Here is a 26194-nt window from a genome sequence, read left to right as displayed (position 1 = left end):
CACTGCTTTCCTCCAGTTATTTCCAAGAGACGCAGCTGTCCTCTGCCCTATCTTATCTTTTCTTGCCTAATCACTAGTCCTACGTACTTGTCCTGTTTTCACACTATCCTTCCATCGTTTCCTATGGTCCCAATCTCAATTAGATCCCAATTAGAGGTAATTTAAAAAAACACGTAAGAGCAGTCATTAGGATAATGAACTCTTAGGTAGCCATCGTTAAGCATCAACAATTATGAGTTCATGGTCAATCTTGTTTCATCTATCTATATTCTTTCTGGCCCTTCCCTGGTCAGTTTGAAGCAAATCCCAGACACTTCACCAATAAGTATTTCAGCCTGTGGCATTATTGCACTTAATGAAAACCAACAATAATTATTTAATTCTTTAAAGATCCAATCAGTATTTACATTTTTCCTGATTGTCTTGCAGTTTTTAAAAAGTAATCTGTATCAGGATCCAAATAAGGCCATGCCATGAAATTGATTTCTGTATTTGTTTGAATCTATAGGATTCCCCCTCCATCAGTTACTGAACTCCGGTTTGTGTATCTGACACTTCGAAAAGCCAAAATTTAAAACATCAGTTTGGGGTAAGGAAAGGTTTATTGATCGAGAAGGTGCCAATCGAGAAGGTGGGAGACTTAGTGATGCCTCAGCTCCATCTTGCTCGCTGGACTAGGTAGGTTAAGTGTTCTTTAGGCTTTAGGGGTAACAGATATGGGGAAACGTTGGCGGGCACGTTTTAATTGGAGGACCTTGGAGCTTGGCCATGTATAGTAAGCAGATTCAGCACCGGATCTTCCTGGACAGCGAACCCTTCCTTCTGAAAGGGTTCAGGTGTTCGAGTTCAGGCTATGTCCCCGTCCTTTGGTTCTACATGTGTGGAGGGGAGAAACTTTAGTTCCAGGTGCAGCTGGAAGTCAAAGTTCTCCCCTCTGCACAGGCTTCCGCTGCATGACTGTGTTTTTAGTCTGTTCTTTCTGAAAAGCAGCTCAGTATCTCAGTTAAACAGGATAGGGCCATTTTGTTCTAAGGTTCCATATCTATCTCTTTTTTATCTCTTTGCTTTTTTTTTTGTTGTTGTTGTTAAAAACAGCATGTCCTTTTTTTATGCCCATAGTCTGGAATTTGCTGATTGAATCTCTATGACATTTGTATTTCTTGTAAACTGGTAGATAGAGAATTCAGGTTCAGAGGTGGTGGTGTGTGCATTTCCATCCGAAGGTACAATGTCTGCTTGTCTCCAGACAGCCAGGCATTATTACCTACATCTACTGATGAATCGGGGCAAAGCAGTAACATTTACAGGCTGTTGTTTCTTCCAACATAGCATAGGTTGAAATACTGAGAACCATCTTGTTTGCAGACAGTATAAAATAGGAATCTAAAGCTCATGTGCATGACCTAATGCTTAGATTCTGAGCTCATCTTTTGGCTACTGCTTTGCTGTCTGTGTTCACTAAGCTTTAGATGCCGTACTGTCACTCTACTGCATTCTAATGGCTTATCTTCCTCCACCACCCTCACCCGTCAGCAAGAATGGAAATTAGTTCCCTTTTCATCCTTGACCTTGAAATGTCTGATGCTACTCGTAAATTTGGGTCTGATTGACTCTATGCCCAACAACTCAGGGCTGTGTGACCTTGGGCAGCTCTCCCAACCCTGAGTTGCCTCATAGGTCATGAAATGTGGCTGGGAAACCTCCGCACAGGCTTTTGTAAGGACCAAATGACATCACTGAATGTGATATGCTCATCAAGTGCTTCACATCATGCCCAGCTCAACAAATGATAGATATTACCATTATACCTTAGAAATGCCATGCACTCGAGAGATTAAGCCCATTAAATGTGTGAGAGCCTGGAATAAAGAGTGTGAGGAGTCCCCATCCCCTTATTCCTTGAGTAGGCCACTGGGAACATGACTGATGACTCAGTGTGCTCATTTTAAATTAAATACCCGCCCCCCCAGAAGAGCTGGCCATATGTCGGGAGTGCATGTGCTGAGGCAGCAGAGCCCTAGTGGGAGGGGCAAGCAGATCCCCGAAGGAAGGCCTTGCTTGGTGTTGGAAAGTGGAACACACACAAAAAGGAAAAGAAATGATAAAAGCTGCTTTGTGTGGCAGGAGGGGACCGGCTTCTGCGCTCTGAGGGTGTACAGCTGCAGGAGAACTAGTTCCATTATTAAGAACCTTTCTCCCGAGAGGAACATCTGATGTCAGTCACTTAATCCCTAATTTAAGAGCAGGGCTGACATTTACTCTGTGTTTATTGGCACTATGGTGAGTGCTTTACTTGGATCATTTAATCTCATCCTCCCAACAACCCTGTAAGGCAGAATTGAAGGTGGCAAAGCCCAGACTGGGGCCCAGAGAGTCTGGTTCAGGCGCCATTCTGGTCTCGGTCTCCACAAACATGGACACGTCACTGAGTAAACGGGACCTTAGTCTCCCCAAGGCTTTGAGTTCCCAGCTTCGCTCTGGCTGTGGAGCGCGGACCTTTCAAACAACTGCCTTTGTCACAAGGCCTGCTACTTTCCCAGTTGGGGGAGGTAAAGTGGGGAGGGGAGGAAGGCTTGTTTCCGCTCTTGTACTGCAGGCCACCCCAGCTCCATTTCCTGTCTCTCTGTCACCCCATCCCCCTCACCCCCGGACCCCCTGCTTCTGCTCTTGTTGACCTTCAAGGTCTGTTCATCCAAAAATGGCTATTTGTGATGGTAAAAACAATTGAGAAACTGGTGTTTTGAAAACACTTAACAATTCTTCTTTTAGGAATTTTCCATTAGACAAAAACAAACAGACTTCTAAATGGGACAAAATCACCAAATTAAGATGTTAGAAAGCTAATTCAATGGAGAAAAGTTCAGGAACCCAGAGTGGTGTGGGGTGTGCAGTGTGGCTGGCAGCGCCCGCCTCTCGCTGTTCCGTCTCAGCACGTGACAGTGATGCTGACAGCTGATGGCGTGTCCACTGCCCGGTGTGTGGTGACCAAAGCACCCGGGCAGTCCTCAGACCAGCTCAGGAGCAGTCCCAGGAAGACCAGAATTTCCAGTCGGCTTCCATTCCCACGTGGTGCAGCGCAGAACTGCTGGACCTTCTAATGTAGAAAAAAGGAAGCTGAAGCCAACACACAGGAAGTGTGTTGGTCACATAAACCAAACTGAGAAGCAAGCTGAACATGGCTGTACCACTGACTCGTCTCCCGCGTTCAGGACCACGTGGACCTTGACGCCAGCACCCCACGTCCAGACCAGCCATTGTGGGGTGACCAGAGGAATCGGGAGAGCCAAGAGCATGTTTTCCTGAAGCATCAGAATCAGCCTGGGACATTTAGGAAACACATTCTCCGGCCCCGCCAGGACCTGCCGATCAGACACTAGCCCCCAAATCTGCGTGTGAACAAACCCTGAGTGACTTCTGAGCGTGCTGACATTGCCGCAGCACGCACCCACGCTGCTGCCCCCTGGGTAACCGTCCCTCTCTCTCCTCTCCCAGTCCCAACACCTCGTCCTCCTCCGGCCTCTTCCCTCAGCGGATGCTGCCTGGCTCCCACTGGGAAGTTGCTTAGCTCCCGCCACCACCTACCCACCCCCCGCGCCTGTGCCCGACTGCCAACTGCAGACGTGGGATGTCCCAGGTGGGCCGCAGCTGATCCACCCGGTACCAGCCCCCACCCCTCTGCCTGCCTCAGGACGTCACTCCAGCCCTTCCCCAGCCGTTCACGTTTTTCTTTTAAGTGCCTATTGGATCACGCCCATGGACAGGCTGTTCTTTTTCTGAACTTAGAAGTTTTTTCCTGATCCTGTTTCTCTCGCCAATGATGGCCCCATTTCTTTCCTCTTTTGCAACAAAACCCCTTTCAAGCGTTGTCTGTACTGCTGACAAATTCACCAGTGACCCCTGCGCTGCTGAATCTGTTGGTCAGTTCTTAGTCTTTCTCTCACCAGAAGCATCTGAAACAGCCCGGACTCTCCCAGATGTCAGTGTCTTACCTTCATATCGGGCACGTAGGAAGAGGTACTGAGTGCGAGTTAAACGTGTGCTGACTGGCGAGAACCGTCTGGGTCTGAGCCCTGACGGCCCCTCCTTCTCACTGTGCCCCTGTGGCCCTGGTCAAGGCCCCCAGCTTTCTCATCTGTGAAGCAGTGAGAACACCAATGCCCACCTCCGCATGTGGTCATTGGGAGGGACGCTAGTGAGTGTCAAGGACAGTCACCGTGCAAGCTCAACAAGTGCTGCCCCTCCCATGATGCCCAGGCTGCAGAGGGACTAAGGAACGCGCGTGGAGAGGCTCAGCCTCGCTCCGCCGGGTCCCTGGTACGACGGGAGTGACGCATGGAGGCTTCAGAATGGTGACCAGGGCCCCTCATCCCTGCTGCTGTCACACGCAGACAGGTGAGAACAAATGAAGACCCCACAAGTCGTCACCACAAAATTCTTTACTAATAAAACCAAAGGACCCCACAGGCTTTTGCTGGACATCCACTTTCTTTCCAATTTTAAAATGGTATTGTGCATACGATTTTAAATTTTAGACACATTTTGGAGGACATTGAGAAATCCGAGAACTCATGTGAGCTGTTCTGAGATCTGAATGTAGAATTACTGAACTGACTTGAAGTCCTGTGTCCTTCAACGTCCGTGCCATTTCTCCTCTGCTTCCAGGGGCCGAGAGCTGGGAGTGTGGTACGTGGCAGCCCATGTCACATGCTGGCAGTGAGTGGGACAGTGTGAGCTCACAGAGCGGCAAATCTGCTAACATCTAGTGGGTAAGTAGCAAGGGGTCAACCCCAGCTTTAAAAACAACTTGGGAAGTAAATCTCCATTTATCCCAGAAATATCTTATCTTTCCCTCAGCGTGTCAGTCAGAAACAAGGCCAACAAGTATTTTCCACACATGGTGAGCTACCCAGGTAAGTATCACTGTTTCTGGCCAGAACCTGGGTTTCCCTGAGCTGCCCCCCTCCTGCTGACAGGCTGTGTTCGGGGTGCCTCAGGGTGGTTCCTGGCTGGCTCCCTGCCTTCCCGAGGAAGGAGATGGCTTGGGCAAAGCTTTCAGCTGAAGCCTTGAGGGCTCCGTGGACGAGGCGGGCAGGACCCCTGTGTGTGGTATGGGCGAGGTGCGTGGGGAGGACGGGCTCAGTGCTGTTTGGTTGAGTTGTGACATCAGGTGGGCTCTCCTGCCAGACAGTCCCCTCAGCTCATTCACGACAGCACGTCCCGCCTTCAGGTAATAAAGGGGGTACTAGGATCCCGGAGGAGCACCTGGGCAGACCCAGGACGTGGGCTGAGACACAACCATGAGGATTTATACCCATGGAAGTCATCAGCCTCCTTGAAAGAAAACAGGCATGACTCAGAAACAAGGGTGTCTGCAGTGAAGACTCACGAGGCATCATTGTAGAGACTGAAGGTCATGTGTGGGGGTGTCTGCCCCAGGGGGGCTCAGCAGCAGCGTAAGCAAGGCGTGTGCACGCAGACGTGTCTCCTTCATGGATCTCCTTTAAGAAAGGAGTGGAAAGTGGGGCTGACACCTGTTTAGACCCCCTTCTGGATGAGAACCGGACTATCGAGAGACCTAGCCCGTCTCGTATGCCCCACGCCTCAGTTTACAAGGTGAGAAGTACTAGGAGGTCCTGGACTAGTCGTCCCATGACGAGAAAACGCTCGACAAACTGAAATCTGCGCGATGGAATTATCAAGGGTACACTAAGCCAAATGAATGCCCACTTTTAAAATAAAAGAAGTCAGACAGGTACTACCCTAATTTTCTTAGTCACATTATGTTTCCTGTATGTATGAATGAAGACTAGTACTTTTACGCTTCATACATTTCATCCAATGTGAGATTTTATCACCCAAATAAGTCGACAAAATATAAGAACTGTGAATCCCAAACTTATACTGTGATAACTTGCAGAGTTTTGAACTAAGTTTCATTGCAGGGATTTAGGGACAGGTGACTCTTTCTGCTTCTCAGCCTTCTGGAAGTTTACCCTCTGAATGCAGAACAGTGAGTTGTAACGCTGATATGTGTTGAATCTAGAACTGCCAGTGCTCAGCCACGGCTACTTGATTTGGGACAGGGCCACGAAAAGGCTCCCCTTGCAAGCTGTCCCTGGCATCGTGAAGTCCCCTCCCCAGGACACTAACTAGCAGGGAGCCGCCTCTGGAAGGTCACACAAAGTGCCTGACATCTCTGCTGAGGGCGGGGAGCCCCAGGAGAGCTGCAATGCACCCCTCTGGGCTTCTTAAAAACACGAAGGTCACCACAAAACACACAAAACACCTGCCTGGTGGGGAGGCTCAGCCCTCCAACCGTGGCAGCCAACACCCTCTTATCTGGTGGGTTTCTTTTCAGTTTTTGGAGTGGTCTTTCCCTCATGCTCATCTGAAATGTATGCACAGGAATGCAGAGAAAGGATTACCACTGGGATATCCCCCCCACCCGCCCCGCCGCCCCAAGAATCTTTCTGATAACTGGTGACACCACTGCCTACCTACTGCCTGTGTGTCAACACTTAGAACCTTGTTCACAGAGAAGTGGCCGCCGGGCCCCTGCAGAGTCAGCTCGAGCTCGTGGACACAGGGCTTTCCACTTAGAACAACTTACAAACAACGCACACCAAGAAACATGCAGACACTACAGAGAACGACGTGAAGAATCCATATTTCACACCAGTGAGGGGAACACTGTCACAAAACGCCAATGAGATGGTTTCTGTCACTCATGCACTAACTTGAACTTGAGGGTCTGCAACACAAGGGGCTGTGAAGTGCCGCTTCTCCTTTTCCTCTTTCTGGATTCTGGATTCACAGTTGGTTCTTCGTTAGGCACTAAGCAATCTGGTGACTTTTGGTCCAAATGGGTCTCTCAGTCTTTTTGCACCTTTTTATCCATCTACGAAGAGCCAAGTTCAAACGCTGGAAACCGCGATGTCTCTGGTACGAGGATGTCGGAGAGAAAGTGAATCGCACCGGCCATGCCTGTAACGTAAGATGGGGATTCTTTTATGAAAGGGCGTGAGGGAAAAGTCTGAAACAAAGTGACCTTTGATCACTTCCTTTATCAGGAGCTGTAAGGATGTGGGGAAAGAAGCCGAGGACTTCAAAAATGATGAAAGAAAGAAACGAGAGACAGACAGAAAGAAAGAAATCCTTACATTACAACCCAGCAGGTAAGGATACCACTTTTCTTCACTATCTTATTTTTAAAAATTGGTTTCTGGCTTTTATATTAGTATCTTGAAACTTTAAGATGATCTCACAGAATCACTACTAAAAGTTATGGGTGGTGCGGCTGTCATCTTTCAACATATAAAGCTTCCTCTCTCAGAGCCTGTATAGTTTTATTCCAAACAAAAAGGTGCATTTTATATGTTCTTTAGGTCCTAAGAACGTCATTTGAAAATGAACTTGACTTGCTTTGGTCAAAACCCCACCCCAGATCAGTGCAGTAACGGAGCAGCAGGTTCTAAGCGGAGATGCGGGAGCTTCTTTCTGGGGGGTGGGGTGAGGAGGGCTCCCCGCGCTCCAGCCTCCAGGCCCCCCTTCAACCAAAACTATCCTTCCCCTCCTGGGTTTTTGTTTATAGAGTTTTTCTTTTGATGTAACATTTACATACGACAAAACCCACAAGTCTTAGTAGGGTTCTGACCACCGCGTACACCTGTGTAAACCAAACCCGTATTGAGATGTGGCCTATTTTCATCACTTGCCCAGGAAGTCCCCGTGTCCCTCTCCAGTCTACCTGCCAGTCTACCGTGGACTGTTTCAGATGGCCTGTTTCAGGACGTCACATGAATGGAATCACACAGTACGTATGTAGCCTATTGTCTGGCTTTTTCCTTCAGTAATTTTGTGAATCGTTTATGTTTTGTATGTGCCAGGAGCTGTTTTCCTGCCCTTGGGCTGGGAAAAACTTCCTTAAAGTTTTTGTTTGAAGAAAGTGTTCCAGAAGCTTCTCCAAAGGCCGCCAATCTGTGAGCGATAGCCAGTGACGCCCTAAGCCCTGTGGGGGCCTCGAGCAGACCCTGGTTCCTGTGTGGTGGGCTGGGCCGTACACCTTGGACATGGACGGTTCCGCCAAGTCCAGAAATACACTTTACTAGTATAGATGCGAAATCCTCAACAAAATATTAGCAAATACAATTCTGCAATTAAAAAAACAACAACTGTATACCATGACCAAGTGAGGTTTAGTCCAGACACACAAGACTGACTAAGATTTGAAAATCTATGCAGATTAAAAATCCACAATATTAATAGGCTAAAGAAGAAAAAAGAAATCATATGATCTTATCACAAGATGCAGAAAAAGCATCTGACAAAATTCAACACCCACCTAGTGTTTGATTTTTAAAAAAATATTCAACCACTTATTCCCTCTGAAGTTTATTTTGGACTTAGAATAGATGTGGCTCTAAAGTTATTAAAAGTCATCATCAATGTATCCTAATACCATTGACCTTGGCTCTTTGATTTCTGTGGCTGATGTTGCAAATTATCCAGTTATTACACATACACACGAGCTACCTACAAAGAGCCGCTGAGTGTCTCTGCAAGATCCCACTGGGTTTCCTGGGTTGCCGTCTACACACAGCGTCTGCAGCTCTGTCACTGCTCGCTTTTCCGAAATTTCTTCGCTAGTCTCTTATTACTCTTTCCAACTACTAACATTTCTAATTAGGAATGCTTTTAATTATGGATATTAATGATTCTTCATCTTTACATAACTTAAATATATTTAAATAACTAACCAAGTTTCCTGTGGATAGACTGTTATTGTATATACATGACTCCAGAGGAAATGCAGAGGAGGAAACTCATTACCCCTCCGCTTACCACGCAGAAAACAGTCCATGTTCTGTCTGCATCCACACATCATAAAAGACCTAAAGATACTTGGAAGACGCAGGAGCACAAAGTCGGCACGGTAAAGAGACTCAGTGGCAGTGTCAGCGATAAACTGCTCTGTTCATTGTTATTTGGAAGCTGTGGAGTTTATTACTCAAGGAAGATAAAGGTCCTGTGTCAGTCCACACAGAGATGGGCCAGAAGCACGCACCCAGACACTCACAGGTCCCCCTCCCCCTTACCTTCAAAGAGAGAGTAGGGTCTGTCGGGAATGCGGCACCCATGGGCTCCATATTCTAGACACCACTCTGCAAACTAAGAAGAGATGTATTTCCTTTTAAGAGCGGGGATTTCACCGGGTGGAAAGACAACCAATAAGATACTGCGATGAATTCACCAAGAATCAAAAGGAGGAGCTCCTGGGCCAGACAGACTAGCCGCGTGGGCTCTGGGCTGGACCCCAGGGCCACTTCTTCTTAGCCTCTTTTCTCTCTTTTCTCAGCTGTAAGGTGGTGTCTACTGAGAAGGGTTGGAGGGAAGATTGAAACAGAAAACTAACAACAACCTGTCTTTTCTAGGCACCTGCGTCCTTCCCCTCCCGGTGGTAATTCCTGAAATAAATCTACCAAAATCTGTCAAAAACCCTGGCTCTGAAACCGCTTTCGGAACCAGCCGCTGGCCCCCCGGCTTTATTCTCTGGCATCGGCTGGAACCCCGCTTCCGCCTGGCCCCCTGCCACTCTCATGGTCTCCCCACGGCGCCCTGTGACTGCACCGCCGGGAGCCCCGCCGCCTGACTGCTTCCTTAGTCTCTGAAACTGGTCATCCCTTGCTCCCAGCTTCTGAGTACCCTGACCCTTCCTTCTGAAACCTCCTCCATGGGTTTTATAGCATTACAATACATTTCCTTTTGGCTTAAGCTAACTTAATATTTTTTGTCATTTACATATAAGGAATTGTAAGGAATAAACACAAGGAATATCAAATTAAGCACATATGAAATAAAACTCACTCTGCTTTCCACCCTCCACATCTGCTCGCCCTTCCAGCTGTTTGATGTACAGCCATCTGGCGTCCTTAGTCAGACAACAGGGAGACACTCTGATCACTGCATCTTCTCTACCTTAGATAACCTGCTAAATTTTGTGCGTGCAACATCCTAAGTGCTTCTGAATCTCTCCTCTTGATCATTACAGCCGGAGCCTTGTGTATAACTCAAAATTTCTTACGTTAATTAAGAAAGAACAGTGTGGGGAAAGCCAGCCTTGAGCTCACCCTTTGCCCTGACCACAGCAAGCTTCCTGAGAGGAGTCAGCACGATGACAAACCCCGTGAAGCCCCACCTTCAGGGCAGCGCTCACTGGCGGATGTGACAACCACCAGGAGCTTGGACATGCAGACGGGGGTGGGGTCCAGCCTTCCTTTAAAGCCCCCAGTGGCCCTACAGTGTGACCAGGTTGAGAGCTACAGACTAGAGAAGGAGCAACTTCTCTGGTCTTTGCTCACCTGACTTCACCTTCACCTGCGCCTCCCACACAGAGGGGTCCTCTGGGCTTCCATGCAGGAGCTATTCCCCCATCAGGAAGGTGCCCACCTCCTCAAGGAACCCCTTCCTGGTCCACCTGGAAGTCTCTGCATCTTAAAACCTAGCTATGTCTCACCCTCCGTAAAGCCTTTCCCGATTCCCCACATTTACTGAACCGTCCCCGACGGCAGTTCTCACCAGTCCGAGCTGCCCTCACCGATCTGCTCCAGCCACACGAACGTCACTGTCCTGCTGGGGGCCTCACAGCGCAGGCCTTCGTACAGGCAGGTCCCTCTCCCACTAACATCTCCCATCCCCTTTGCTTATTTTAACGCTATCCTTTCCGTACCAGCCTGGACGTCACTTCCTGACCTCCGGGGGTAAGGTGCCTGCCCTCGGTGGCCCCACGACACGCTGCATGCTTCCCTACGAGTGTGGGCCCCACGACAGGCCTGTGTGCACTTTGCAGGGGGCACCACGGCCGGCGTCCATTCTATCTGGGTTGAGAAAAGGCTTCATAATAGCAACATGTTCACCGTCCTAAAAATATAAAGATGAGTCGCCTATAAGGCGTCCATCTATCAGGGTGATTGTAAACATTGCGCTGTGTTTCCTTCTAGTCTTTCTTCTGTGACTGTCCAACTACATCCTGTGAAATGTGTACAGTAATGAAAAAACAACAAACATTGTCCGAGTCTGATTGTGCCGAATGCCGGCCTCTGATCGGGGCAGCGGTATAGGTGGTGACCTGAACGAGTGAGGTCAGGAAGCTTGTATTCTATGCTACCACACACTAGAGAAGCCGGCAGCAAGACAGAGGGAGGTCTCAGAGCCCCTCTAGGGACACTACAATGACAGGGAGTAGCCACGGGAGTTTCGGGGCAAAAACACTCCTGATGGAAGAAACAGCTAATAAAATGCCCACAGGGGCACGTGGCATGCTGCAGTCCATGCAGAGATGGGGCAGCACAACTGGAGTGTGGCGAGTGGGGGCTAGAAAGTGGGCTGAGAAGAGGTGGGGAAGCAGGCGAGGGACGGGGCGCAGGAGCTCTGTGAGCGGGGGAGGGGTGCAGTGGGGGAGGGCCAGGGCAAGGCTCTGGCTGGAAGAAACAGGCGAAATTGCAGAGGTGGGAGAAACAGGTTAAAAGGAGGGCGGAGCTGTACTTCTGGACCTTGTGCCTGCTCTGGAGAGCTCGGAAGCTGTGTGGGTAGAGACGTCCTTACCTTGCAAGCTCGGTAGAGGTACTTCTTATCCTGCGTGAGGTGGTAAAGGGACAGGAAAGAGTAGCCATTCCCGGCCGTCCCGTGGCAGACCCCATAGCCCTTCCGGAGCAGACCCCGCTGCCAGATCACGTCGCTGCACTCCATGGCATCTTTCAGGTACTTTTCCTCCTTAAACACCTGCGCAGTGGACACGGAGCAGTGTTAACAAGATGTTTTCAGTGAAGAGTTAGCAAAACATCTCCCCTTTCTGCTTAGAAAACCGCATGACACGAGGAAACCTGAAATGGCACCACCACCGGCGACGCCAGACGACAGCACCTTCCGATCTCACCCTCCCTGGCTCCCCCCCTTGCCCTCTCCTAGCTCTGGTTCTGCAAAAGGAATTCTAAAACTTAAGTCTATAGAACCGAAATGGCTCCCCGAGTGAAGCTGCAAGCCGGTGGTGACAGCCGGCCTTGGCACACTGGCCCCCGACAAGGGAACTGACCTTGTAAGCCTGCGTCAGCATGTGGATGACGCCCGGCGCGCCGTGGCACCAGTGTACCAGTCGATCCGTTTCGTTGCTTAAGGAGGACGGGTAATTCCCTGATCGGAATCTCCTGTGGCGTACGTAATCCACGCTGGGTTTCACCATTTCTGTCAAGGTTTCTTGGTCCACTTTTGCTGCTGGCTTTAAACAAATAAAAATAAAACATTTGTTTTTTTTTTTTTACATTCACAAACATATTTTTATTCTCTTTCTGTACATATTGGCAATGATAAATCTTAAAAATGCATGTCCTATGAAATACACAAAAATAAAGAATTTACATAAATAATGTATACTTCAGAAAATGAAAGTGGAAAAAGATTTTTCCACATCATTAGTGTTCACAGTATTTAAAGTAAATCCAGCTTCCCCAAATAGATTTTAAACTCTACTGTCTCAGCAGAGAATGATAAAATCTACCTGGGAATAAAACGATCTGGTTTGCTTTTGATTCGGTGCATGAGTAGACACCCTGGGGGAGAAGGTTCTCCCTTGTGCAAACAGGAACTATCCTCTCAGCAGGAGCACGTGGCAGAGGGCAAGTGTGGGCAGCAGGCCCCTAATTCAGCACAAGGCCGCACACAGAACGTGCCCTCGGTCGGGTTCTCTGCTCAGGACCCATGAGGCAGAGCTGAAGCATCTGTGATTCGAGGCGGAATCCTTACTGCACGTCAGCCTGCATGCTTTGCACTGAGGTGTAGTTCCCTCTTCCTGTTTGGTCTTACAGTATGGCCGCGGCGCCGGTACTGACAGCATCCTTATGTACCTGCATTAGCACGTAGAAGATTCCCGCCATGCCGTGGGCTGCGCCGACGTACTGCTTCCTGTGCCACTGGTACAACAGGGGACAGCGCTCAGCCTTCCTTTCCTCCCTCGACAGAGCCTTGCCTGACTCAAGAATGGCACTGACGACCTACACAGACAGGCAATGGGACCGTGTGAGGCTGAAAGCTTACACGTATCCTGTTTTAGTGTCAGTGATGCTAACATGTCTTTAGATAGATAGATAATCTAAAAAATCTTTGAGCAGTTAGTCACCAACACTGTTATCTTTATGTTATAAATAGTAAATACAGGCAAAGGAAAAGCAGAAGACAATTTCAGAGTAGAAAAAGATACTAAGAAGTCAAACCACGAAATCCAAAGTTCTTTGTATGAACAGTTTCTAGAATCTAGAAAGCCTCCTATAAAAACCATCCTGGACTACTTAGTTGCTTTGTGGCCGCAGTATGTTCCCCGAAGCCTGGCAATCCTCCAGGAGGAGCTGGAGGCGTTGGCTCCACCTGTGAGGCTTGTTGTGGTGTGCAGGACTTTGGTTAGATCAGAACAAGGACGGCAGATCTGTAATGGCCGGCACGGACACTGTCTCCTCGTATCCTTTCTCCCTTCACACTTTTGGTAACTGTGCTCCCAGTGTGAGCTCCAGACAGCTGCACGTAGTCATGTGACTAAGTCGTGGAAGTGGGACGTGAGCAGCAGGGTGGCGGGCAACTTCCAGTTCTCGGCCTTAAGAGGAAGCCGCGTGTCTTCTCTTTCTCATGTCCCCTGGTGGGTGCGTGCGTGGGGCGTGCTCCACTGGTTTTGGTCACGCAGGTAAGGCCAGGCCCCAGAATATGGTGGAACAAGACAGAAGAACCGGTCCCCACCCAGAGTCTCAGGACTGCCTATCAGTTCAGACAGTTCATGAAAGAGAAAAATCCTATCTTTGTGAAGCTACTGTTGTTTGACTCTAGTAAAAATAGCTGGATTGATACAGGCCTAAGAGGAGTACAGATTAAAAAGAAAAAATCCTAGAAAGGCAAAACAGGAGCTATTTACTAATTGTATGAGCTGCTTTAAGAAATCACTCTGACCCAGAAGCAGCGTCCGGCCACGACCGTAACCCTATGCTGACAGGTGCCAGTGGGAGGGTGAGAGGGTGCCCGCAGCGATGGTACCTCCTGAATGGCTGCCTCACACACGGTGCCCGGGCCGATCTCCGTGTTCAGGTAGAGTAAGGCATACAGATAGCCTGCCCGACCGTAGAGCAGCTCGTCCGGAAGCTCTGAATCCCGGCAGACAACCGTTCTCTGGAGCTGCAGAAGTCTGCCCGACAAGAAAAACTGTTTGCTCATACAGTTTCTACAATACCTCTTCCTCCTCATTATTATAGGGATTACCTGTTATTTATTTTCCATTTAAAACTGATTTTAAAAATACAAAACAAAAAACCTCCAGAGAACAAAACCTTCTGCACGTCACTAATTTCTCTCTTAGACATCGAAATAACAACACGTTTGTGTTCAAAATTTCTACCTTACATCTATTCTAAACCATGTAAGAGAAGATACTCAATTTTGAAATCCAGAATAGATGAAAGTGATTCAAAATCAAAGTGAAAATGGCACTAAAATGTAGCCAGTGTTTGGGAATTGGCTTATTCCATTTTTCAACAAACATTAACAGACGAGCACGTGCCAGGCACTCCACTGGACCACAGGAGGGAGCCCCGATTTCTATTTCCTCAGAAAAGAAGGTGAACCAACATGTACAGAGTCTAACTGTTCCAGAACAATCAAACTTAAAGATGACTTAGTTATTACAGTGAGTCTAAGGCATATAAGCTATTTTTAAGCATTGAAGGCAATGAAAAATTACTTCACAAACATGACTAAAGTAACACAGAGAAACATGTTTATTCTCCCTCCCCAAATTAAGGCAAACACAAGCTTGGATAGAAGGGAGCATACGACCCCACCACTATGCTCTCAAGATTAGCATACACAGCTCTACACCTCTCGGAGAGACCTGTTTGCCACAGTAAATTAATGAAAAGATTTCCTTTTTGACTGTCTTTCTACAGCAAGGTCTTCAACTCAGAATTTGGAGGAAACACTTGTAATTTTAAAAACTCACTTTGTGATGCATTCCTGGGACTCACAGTCGCTTTTGAGTTTATGATAAACCACAGCTCCCACGGCGAGCGGCCCAGCATCTCCGCAGAGGAAAGTGACCCTGCGGCCATTCAGATTCCGAAGTGTCCTCTTTACGTAATCCAGGGATCGGAGCAGGTAGGTCTGGTCACCTGTGACCCTGTACAACTGCAGGTACAACAGGGCTATGCCTGGAAGAAACCCCCACCCCAAAGAAAAGCCATTATTACCTTCAGGACATGATTTTATGGTTACGTGAACAACCTATATAAAACCTACATTTCTGGAGGGCAACATCAAAGAAATTACACAATACATTTTTTAAAAGTTAAAAAAACAAAAAAAGAGAACTCAGGGTAGAAAACAACTTAAAACAAGTCGAAATATGTTACCGTGCTACTTGTTCCGACACAGCAATTCAGTGCCTCCCAGACTAAGACAGACTTTCCACTCATTACCTCGATTCCTTTTCAAGTTTCATTCATTCTCCTTTGCATCTTGAGCTAACTTAGGTCCTTTTCTTTTTACTTCACATATAATCATTTTCTCCTGTCTTACTCCAAATTAGATGATTACATTTTTGGAATTTTACACCCTCTTCTTTCCAATTCTTCTACTTCTTACAATTTTTCAATTTTCTTTAGCAACCAACCCACTGAAATGACCAACCAATCAGTGAGTCAACTCACCAATGATGGAATAGACACACGGTGCATAGTAAGGTAACGAACACAGAAGATACAGTTTATCACCGACCCAACCTTCCTACTTTAAAGAACAGATCCAGATACCATATTCAAGTGACCTACAGAGAGGGCTTTTGCTGAAACTCTATGTAGGATGACCTATGTGGCTTCTAAAAGACGCATGCTATTCCTGGGTTCAAGAAGTCAATATGAGATCTAGTAAAAAATGAATATGAATACATACATACTTAATAAAGTATATTGTAGGAAAATTGAAAGAAATTATACGATGGTGAAAAGACCAAACAAGACTCTTAATGCTTGAATTGAAGGTCTCTAATATTCTGTTCTTTGTCTAATATCCTACTCTCACTTTTACTATTTTTTCATTTTGATTTAAAAATTTCTCTAAACAGGTACCTTCTTCTTTCTTCAATTCTCTTATCCAGGGTATCCTACTTCCCTTTCAAATTAATTCTTAAGACGTTTTTGAGAGGTCTTTCTTTTGTCATTATCCATTTCTTTAAAGATGTTGAGCCAAACTCATGGGCATGCCCCCTGATGGTCTGTGAAGCGGTTAGTAGGACCTGTGCCCCTTGCTGAGTCCTGAGCCCTGGCTGCTATGCGCCCAGCCTCTTCTTGCCCCTCGGTCACCTCTGTATTCTGAGAGGGGCGAGAAAGAAGTGGGTGCGTGTGGCAGTAAGGTTTACCTTCCCCCAGGTAGGCTAGGCTCAGAAAATTCCAGTAGGTTACGGTCTGGTAAAATAGTTTCTCCTGAGGGCTAGCTTTGTTAAAAAGAACAGAAATGATCCAGCATATTTCAAAATGGCTCCTTTTCCCCCACCCTGCCGGAAGCTGAGGGGATTTTTTCTCCCTTGTTTACACCGAGGCACCAAGGGCACTCCTGGCGTTAAGCTCACAAAGGTGTGGAAGTCTGCCTATACCTGGGGCCCCCTGGGTTTAACTCCCCTGTTGGTCTTCACTGAGCCTCCGGCAACGCCTGTTACAGCTGGGTTCCCACAGAGCTGTCTCCTCGTGGTTCTGTGCACCAGGAAGTAGTGATTTCCTCAGTCTTCCTCTCTCTCCTATTTTTCATGTCGCTGTCTGCCCTGTGACCTCACTATTCTGAGGAATCTAAAAAGAGTTGTTGATTTTTCAGTTTCTTCAGCTTTTTACAGGTTAAGACAGAGTGATGACTTCTGAACTCCTTACATGCCAGACCAGAAACTGCAAGTGTCCCTTCAATTTACTTATTTATTTATTTATTTATTTATTTATTTATTTATTTATTTTCTTTTTAATGGTATTGCTGCGCTTTCTGTGGTGTCAGTTCTTTCTTCAGTTCCTTGTAGTTTGGGCTTCATTTCCGAAATGATTATGTCTTTTCTTTCAATTTCTTTTCTTAGTTCTGTCAATTCTTACTTCACATCATTTTGTTGGCTTGCCATCTCATCTCTGAGTTCCTTTATTTCTGCTTTGTGTGTATTCTCTACTTACAATTTTGCTAAAGAGATTACTTGTGGGTGTTTCATCCATTCTTCTCATCTTGTACAGTTTTAGGAGAAAGATAGGGAGGACTGGTTTAAGTTGATTCCACACCACAGCGTGAACCCCAAAGCCCTAGAGGCCATTCTAACCAGTTACCTCCATGATGGCTCTATCAGTGATTCCAAAAGATGACAACAAATATGGATTAAAAAAACAACCACACTGATTCTTGGAATCGTTCTGGGGTGGAGGCTGATAGTCTCCACTTATTAGAAAGCTCTCTGGATGAGTCTGAGACCTAACAATAATAGAGTTAAAACACTTTTTGCAACAATAAGAAGAAATGCTTTAAGTAAAAGACTTTTTTAGGGAAACCGATGCTACTAATAACTATGTTATTTTTCCTTTCAAAATATCCTTATTCTTTGTATTTTATTTCAAGGTAGCCAAAATTATCTAATTTTACATTTAGGATAAATTTCATTGGCTCTGTAAGTGAACTAACTCCATGTCTGAGTTTAAAAGTTTGGAAATTTTTACTTCTAATGTCACTATGAAAATGTTATATTCATAAGAGGCAATAGTAAATAAAGCATCACCAAAATGAATATAAATATAAACACAAATAAAGATTAGGGCCATAACATTTGGTTGTGTTGCAAAACCAGGTGTGACTTCATGGTGACTCTAACAAGTATACTTGTGTCTATGCTGTTCTTTGATTAAACTATAAAAATGTAGCAAGAAAAAAGTTTGTATGTAAACTGTCATTAGCAATTGTCATACTGCAGCCTAATGCCTCAGAACAAGATCTGTTTTTATTTCTCTTATATTCCCTAAATAGCTATCGTATTTTCCCCCAAATAAGACCTAACTGGAAAATAAGCCCTAATGATTTTTCAGGATGCTCGTAATACAAGTCCTACCCCAAGAATAAGCTCCAGTTAAGATCGTCAGTCGGCCGGAAGCATTTAGTACGTCCGTTGCAACACATGACGGACATACTGAATTATAAAATAATAATATTAATATATAAGTAAATATAAATAAATATTATTATTGACATTAATACTTAAATGATAATATAAATTATAATTATTTGTAAATACCCAAGCAGGCACCTTTGGACGAGAGGTAAATGCGTAGGTAAACAGATGAACTTGAGACTTATTGCCGAATGACCAATCAGAGTACAGACACAACGCATGAATAACATGCGTACTTGATAATGAACGGACGTGGTTATGTCTAATATGAATCTTTATAATTCAATAGGTTGTGTTGTAACGGACATACTTAATGCACTCGTGTGAAATAAAGAAACGTTTTCTGAATTTTGGTGCCTGCAATTTTTTGTTGCTTTTGTGTGGACCATCATTCTTAACTGTCATCATTTTTGTTGCCACTCCTGTCTCGTTAAATCTTCAATTAACACTTGATTTAATGGTAGATTTAAAGGGAATAATATTTTGACCACCAGACAAGATGAGTGCAAAAATAAAGAGCTATTCCGTCGAGTACAAGAAAGGAATCGTGGAGGACTCCCGGGGCAAGAATCTTACGGCTTTCTGCAAAGAGAAGAAGTTGGATCTCCGAATGGTTTGAAAATGGAGAGCTGAGTACGATAACCTCAGTTAACAGGTGGACGAGGGAAATGCTAAGAAGCGCAAGTGTGGATCAGGTCAGCACCATTATTTCCTGAGCTGGAAGACATCATCTGGGAATGGATTGCTGACAGGAGAGTAAAGGCTTTGGTTGTGTGCAGGGCTGATATTCAATCATTTGCCCTTGCAATGGCACCACAGTTAGAAATATCCCCAGAAGAATTCAAAGCATCGCAACACTGGCTGGATGGTTTCCTTCAGCGATATGAACTGTCTCTAAGGCCGACAACACTGTTCAAGCTGGAAGATACTGAAGTTATTAAACGTGCACTTGCTTTCAAGTCCTTTGTCGATGGCATCGATTTTTCTGAATACCAGCTCTCCAACATGATTGCTATGGATGAAATTTCATTGTTTATGTGCCGAGGATCTCAAATGACAATCAATCAGAGGGGTGCCTCGTCAATCTACATTCCCTCCACTGGGTACGAGAGTGCACGTGTTACTGTATTTTAGCAATTCCTCTGGATGGAAAGAAAGCCCCACCTCTAATCATCACTAAGGGTGATAAGGTTGAATATGTCTCAGGCATTTATGTTCTTGAAATCGAAAAAGCCTGGTGCACACAAGCAGTTATAAGGAAGTGGGTCGATTTAATGCTGCCACTTGTTTTGCGTGGTGGTCAAAGAGGTCTGCTAGTCTGGGATTCAGACAGCACTCACCGCGCTAAAGACATGAAGAAATTCCTTGCAGAGAGACGAATAGATCAAATAACGATTCCTGCAGGAATGACTGCCTGTCTCCAGACTCTTGATATTTTAATAAACAAGTTATTGAAGGACCATTTGCACATGGAAATCAATCACTACATTGAAAATAGAATGGAGAGAAATCAGCTTGGAAACTTTGTGAAGCCTGGCCTGCAAGAGGTCGTGACTTTGGTGAAGAATTCATGGGATAAAATCACTGAGAGCTGTGTTGCCAATGCACCACGAGCAGGCTGCATGGACAGAAAGTGCTCATTTAAGGAGAGCTCTATTGCTGGACATGAGAGATTGGGGCCAGTGGTTCTACAGGAAATGGAGTTGCAAGAAATTCAAGCCGGAATTCGGGGTTTGGAGAGTTATGATGATGTTCCAGAAGATGATGACATGACTGTGTTTGAATAAATGTAGATTCTTGTACATGAATAAATGAATAAATGCAGATTGTTGTGCATGAAAAAAATAAGACATTCCCTGAAAATTAGCCCTAATGCGTCTTTTGGAGCAAAAATTAATAAGACCTGGTCTTATTTTCAGGGAAATACGGTATTATAGTGTTCTGGCTACGTGGTAAAATAGTAAGAAGAATGTAAAGAGTAGTTAAGGAAAGCTAATTTTAAAATTAAGTTGTTTGATGTAAAGCGTATTACTGCTTGCTTATTTAATTATCATTAAAATAAAAATGAAAACCTTTATGTGTTTATAAATGAGTACAAGGAATAAATAGTTATAAATAACATACCAGAGAAATCACACAACTACAAATTATCAAAAAGATCAAAGCAACAAAAGCAAACAACAACAAAAAGAAAACTGACCCTAGGGCAAGTTTGCTCTTATTACATATTTTCATAGACAGCGATATGTTAGGTCAAATACTGTCACAAAAATAAAAATATGACAAACTATATATTAAAGGTCAAACTTCAGGCAGGACGAATTGCTTTAGAAATAAAATTCCAAAGCATGTCATCAATGAAGACAGTTCCAAACTTCACTTAAGGGGTATAAAACTTGACCATTTTAAAAGAAAAGAAAATTTCCAACCCAAGTCTTACACATCAGAATCCGAGAATAAACCACAGCGATGACGTAAACCCCACATCTCACCTGTCCACCCAGTGTAAGCCGAGCAATCATGTGGGTCGGCTGTCTTTAGCCCTTCCTCCATCTGCTGGAGAAGGTCTTTGATTTTGGTCTGGATACGCCTTGTGAAATTAGGAATGATCTGAGAACCGAAAGAAGATATAAATTTAAATTGCACAAGAATAGGACAATGTTGTAATAAATACTTTAACTAACAGTCTTAGTTGTAAGAACATAACAGAAATTACATTACTCGGCCCATTTCAATGCTTCCTTGGTTGCAGAGTCTTACAACGTACATTTCTAAATGAGATAACGCCCCATATAGACTAGAAATCTTAAGTAGGATCACAAAAAATAAGCTGCAGAAACCAAAGGAAAAAACCAGAAAAAATGGTGGATTTGACCACACAAACATTGTAACATCTATAAGTTAAAGAGCATAAGAAAGATGGTTTTAATGTTAATGACCAGGAGAAAATATTTGTAATATAAAACATCACATGAAAAGACCACAACAATACAGAAATACACCTAAAATTATCAATGTACCTCAAAAAAGGAAAAAAATCAAGTGACAAGCATATGTGAAAACAATCACTTAGCAACTGATGAAATGCAAGTCAAGTACCACGCTTTGCACATCAGATTAATAAATAATAAACAAATTAAAATACTATGTACTAGTGCTGCTTAGTGCTAAGGAAACAGGTATTCTTATTCACTGATGGTAGTCTTTCCAAGGGAAATTAGGCAATGTTCTTAAACATTGCTCGGATTTCTCTGCCTTTGATGATTTTTGAGAAATCTAGTTACTATATCAAATGCTGAGGTGTCTTCAAATTCCTGATCATGATTGTGAAATCACCTATTGCCTATTTCTTCCTTTAAGTCTGCACTTTGTTTTTTGCTATTGCGTATTTTGTAGTTGTTCTTAGTTATAGACAAAGTGTGGCTGTTACAGGCCTTCCTCAGGACTGACTCATTATCAGAATGAAACGTCCCTCTGTGGGACCCTAGAGAAAACATTTTCGTGTTACGGCACATGTAGGGCTTTCAGGGCACATCTTACTGGAACTTGGGGTTCTGGACCAAAAGCACACCTTAGGCATTAAGTTACAATTGTTTAAGTTGTGAGAACTCCAGAGAGGTTTCCTTAACCCTGGAGGTATCTGTTTACATTTCAAAGGAGATGTGGCCCTAGAAGCAAGACAAACAGACTTATCTTTTTCACAGAAAGATTCATTTACATTCCAATGACTTAGAGTATGGTATTTCCAGTGACACTCTCAGAAGGGAAAGGGAGACAGTTACCTCTTTCTCCTTTTAAAAAAAAACCTTATCCTAACTGATTACATTTCCTTATATGGAAATAAGGTCACTTGTTGAAGTTTCCGTAGCTAGGATGGAACATAGCGTTTTGGGAGACACACTTCAACCCATGACACCCTCAATCTCACGAATCTTCATGTCTATCCAAACAAATGCAAACCTTGATATTCTCTAAATTACATTCTTAATTTATTTATTTTAAGAATTAAAAACGCAATAATCAGCCAATCATAAAGTATCTGTACAGAAGACAGTGGAACTCAATTTATATTCATTTTATCTCACGATTTTCCTATTACTCAGAAGCATTCTTTCCACCTTTCAAAATCACAAAATCCCTTTCTCCCTTTAATGTGCTCTCATTTTTATCTTCAAGAACACCACAATTTGCATTTCCACTTTCCTTTAGTATATAATCACAACCCCTGGCGTGGATCCCCACCCCAATTTTAACTGCCTAACTGCATAGAGATATCACAAGCCAAATCAGTTATTTTTGCTTTGATTTTCTATTATATAAGTCAGTTTGGTATACAGTTGAGGTCAAAATCACATTTACCAGATACAAAGGTGTTTAAAGAAAAATATGTAATTACAGAACGGGTGTTTATCTCCTATGAGGTAGAACATGAAACTCAACTGCTCCCATCTCTCGATTGTTCTCATGGACCCAAATTGTGGTCAGGAGTTTGCCTCACTCATCTTTCACTAAACATTGCAGCAGCTTCTTTACTCTCTGGCTGGTATTGCGGTAGCAACTGATAAGTATGAATAATGGGGTTTTTTAATGCTTGCCAGAGACTTATTTTTATTATAAAAAATTTGAACACTAAGACAAATATAACATATGTGACTACAGAAGAAATCTAGAGAAAAACCAATATTGACCTGTGAATTCTAAACACTAAGACTTGAATTTTCAAGGGGAATAAAGAGGCTGACATTTACTGGCGTCCTACTAGGTACCACATAAGGAACTTTGCCAGGCAATTTACATAATCTAATTCAGTCACTAACAACCTTTGTGAGTGAGGAACTGTTATCCAGTTTTAATCACATGTAAGAACAGACAGGTTTAGAGAAGTCACTTGTCTGAGATTCTATATTCAGACCAATGGCTCTTTCAAAATTGCCTTCTGTACTTGTCAAATTTATACCTTCTGGAATACAAAATAGATGGTGAACCAGGGAGGGAAAGTGGGACTCAGAACCCTGAGTGCAGTGGCACGACAATAACCTAATCAGTAAACATGAAAACAGTTATTGCTGATGTTCATGTCTTTCTTTATTTTCACTGTAAAAATCAATACCGGAAACCTTATTCAAAATGGAGCCAGGAAGCCATGAAAGGAAAGGGCTAGCCCATGTACCATTCACTGCAGCCTGCATAATCAACAGGAAAAAGGAAGAATTATTTTAACATGGGAGAACATTTTTCATATTGGAATTTCATCTCCCACTTTTGAAAAACAGGGTGATCCCTCCCTGCCCCAGCAACTGCACTAACCGCCCTGGCAGCCAGTGAGAAACCACAACCTCCAACTCTTGTTCTCCTCCAAGGAATCTTTGTTCAAAACAATGCTTCCCAATTTCCTCCTAACCCCACCCCCAAAGGCTGACCCTCCCTTTGTCTATTCGGATTTGCATGTAGCTTTTGCATTGCAATTTGCATGTCCCAAAAGGCAACTCCTCTGCTTTACTCAAACTCAACTTTTTGAGCTTGCCTCGGTTTACCTCTTTGTTTAGGTCAACACCACTTTTCCCCTACCAAGTCAGCTTTTCTTCAGACACCCCATCTCCAAGTCCTGGGCATACAGACAAGAGCAATCAAGACGACACTACTGTTTAGGAACAGTGCTTTTTTGTTTTTCCAAGGGCACTGGGCCAGGGGCCCGGCTTGACAGCATGGGCCTCTGGAGAACTAGGAACGGGTTCCCAGCGGGTGTTTTGCAGCTCTGGACGTGGGAGTGTGCTCCAAGGCCCGATAGTAATCTCATCTGCACGTCCGCCGCCACCAGAGCCCTGACAGTCACTTCCCAAGGCCCAGACACAGAACGTGTGTTTAAAAGGCAAGTGGTGCGAGGAGGAAAGGGGCCAACGCGGCAGGAGTTTACAGCCGTTCCCGGTGGTCCCGGCCGGGACGGCCCGCTCCGGGAACCACAGGAGGGGCCGCACACACACACGGGCTCCCGGGCCCCTGGGGCGGGGACGCCTCCCGGGACCCCGGCGCGGCGCGGGGCGAGCGGGTGACGCCAGCGCGCCGCTGGGCGGGACCGGTGGACGCTACCACCGCCCGCGCTCCCCCACCTGCGGCGGCCCGGGCCCGGCCCCAGCGGGCCTCCGACTCACCTTCCCATCGTGGTGAAAAGGGAGGCCGACCTCGTCGGCAGGGGGCGGGGGGCGCTCACAGCCCGTCTCCTCGGCCGCGCCGGCGGCCACCATGGAGGCGGCGGCCTCGTAGTCCGGGAAGGGATTGGTGAACGCCCGCTCCTCCATCTCTGCCTCTCCGCCCAGATGCAACTTGAGTCTCTTAGACATGGTCTCGCCCATCGCCGCCGCGCGCCCTGTCCCCACCTCTGGGGCCGCGTGGCACGGCGTGCGGGCGGGGACAAACCTGCCCAGGCGTTTGCTCCGGAGCAGCGCCCAGCGCAGGCCGAGGGCTCCCTTTAGGAGCTGGGGGCACGAGCGGCGCTTCGGAGCGGGCAGGAGCCTCTCGGCGAGGCGGGCCCGGCCGTGGGCGGCTGGCACATCAGGCTGCAGCTGCTGCGCTCCACGTGGTGCCCGCCCGGCCGCCCGGCCGACGCCGCCTGGGCAGCCCAGCCCCGGGGGCGCGGGCTGCGCGGGGAGCGCTCGGCGGCTCAGGGCCGGCCCACGGCCATCTGCACGGCCTTCGCCGCCCGCTACAGCCTGCGACCCCGCGGGGACGGGGACCCACGGCCCGCAGAGCGCGCACGGCAAGGCCGGAGCCCCGGGTCTGGAAGCGCTCCCGGGATGGCCGCGCGCGGCTCCTCTCCGGCGGCTGAGCCCCTTCCACGGTTTTCTGGAGAAGAACGGACGACTGCGCCGGGCACGTCCCTGCAGGGCAAACCTGTAGAGGAGACTTCGCTGTCATTCAAGGTGTCTGCGTTTCGCAGTCCGGGGAAAGCGCGTCCCCGGACGCGCCATCATCAATCCGCATTTTCACCAGCCCAGCGATGCCGCGGATGTCCTCGGCCCCCGGTGTTCCAGCCACAGGAATAGCAGCAGCTCTGTTTGATATTAAGGAAAAATATCTTATAAAGAAAAGAATTTCTAAACAGCCTAAAAGCCCCGCAAGGGTAATTTCTCCCCGGGGAGGGGAAACAGCCCCTCCTATTCATCTCCGTTGGGCGGGGTGAGGGGGGTGTCTGGAGGAGGAGCCACAGACTTTTTTTCTCCTGTTTTATTTTCTGTCCCTTTGTTTTGAATAAACATATCTTTGGTAACGAGACATAAAATAAAACCATACTAAATCATCTAAATATTTAATTGACCCAAAAGATCCCTCCAGTATTAATTGCCTAGGAAGATAACGTGTAATAGGACACAAGCAAATATATCTCTGCATTTGTATTAACAATACGACTAACTTAACAGTCTGTATCAGTTCTCTTTGTTTTTGTTTCTTTAATTATCTGGAACCAAGTAGATGTAATGATTTCTCCTTGAAAATATTTTATTTCAGGTTTTTTTCCCATTTAAACCTTGATTGAATGCCATATGGTACTACGTGCTGACAAAATAGAGATTAAAAAGATAGTTTCTGCCCTTGGGATTCCAAATTAGTGGGTGAGAAAGGTAAGGATTACAGCATAATGTAATATGAATGCTTGCTGACATCAAGCAAAGAATACGTTAATATAAAATGTGACATGGTAGGAAAACAGTACCAAGCCCGGGAAAGGATCAGTGTCACGCAGGGTGTCATGCGGGGTCTCTGGTCCCGCTCCCCACATAAGAACACAAGACATGGTGAGGCCAAAAAGGAACACCCATAACCATAAATAGGGGAGTCAGATCACTATAGTCTCACTGGTTGGAGACACAGGAAGCAAACATCCACCAGTAACCCAACAAGGGGTCTTCCTGCACCCCAGTCTCTGGCCGCCAGACGAGACTCAGGAAGTAGGATCCACATGATCCGCAATCCGCTGTCCACTTCTCTGCCTGCCAA

At 45.9% G+C, this 26194-nt stretch overlaps 1 protein-coding gene across 1 annotated transcript; it reads right to left on the bottom strand.

The window, feature by feature from the left end:
• Nucleotides 1–4418: 4418 nt before the first annotated feature.
• LANCL2 (LanC like glutathione S-transferase 2) lies at nucleotides 4419–25362 on the bottom strand. The gene is made up of 9 exons (XM_081080202.1): nucleotides 24352–25362; nucleotides 20695–20812; nucleotides 15026–15233; nucleotides 14068–14215; nucleotides 12897–13043; nucleotides 12089–12271; nucleotides 11602–11778; nucleotides 9096–9168; nucleotides 4419–6984 (listed from the first exon to the last, which is right to left on the bottom strand). Exons 1-9 carry the CDS (start codon nucleotides 24550–24552, stop codon nucleotides 6899–6901), a joined length of 1341 nt encoding a protein of 446 aa, XP_080936328.1. The 5' UTR covers nucleotides 24553–25362; the 3' UTR covers nucleotides 4419–6898.
• Between the last annotated feature and the right edge of the window lie 832 nt (nucleotides 25363–26194).

Source organism: Rhinolophus hipposideros, assembly GCF_964194185.1.
Source record: "Rhinolophus hipposideros genome assembly, chromosome: 18".
NCBI lineage: Eukaryota > Metazoa > Chordata > Mammalia > Chiroptera > Rhinolophidae > Rhinolophus > Rhinolophus hipposideros.
The sequence above is the reverse complement of the archived record's forward strand: the minus strand, read 5'-3'. Positions and strand labels throughout refer to the sequence as shown.

Coding starts and splice junctions, on each gene's coding strand:
- LANCL2 (XM_081080202.1), bottom strand. CDS start 24,552: ATGGGCGAGACCATGTCTAAGAGACTCAAGTTGCATCTGGGCGGAGAG. Junction 15,234..20,694: donor GGCTTACACTGGGTGGACAG/GTGAGATGTGGG, acceptor GGTTTCTTCCAG/GCATAGCCCTGTTGTACCTG. Junction 11,779..12,088: donor TGCTGACGCAGGCTTACAAG/GTCAGTTCCCTT, acceptor TCCACTGCGCAG/GTGTTTAAGGAGGAAAAGTA.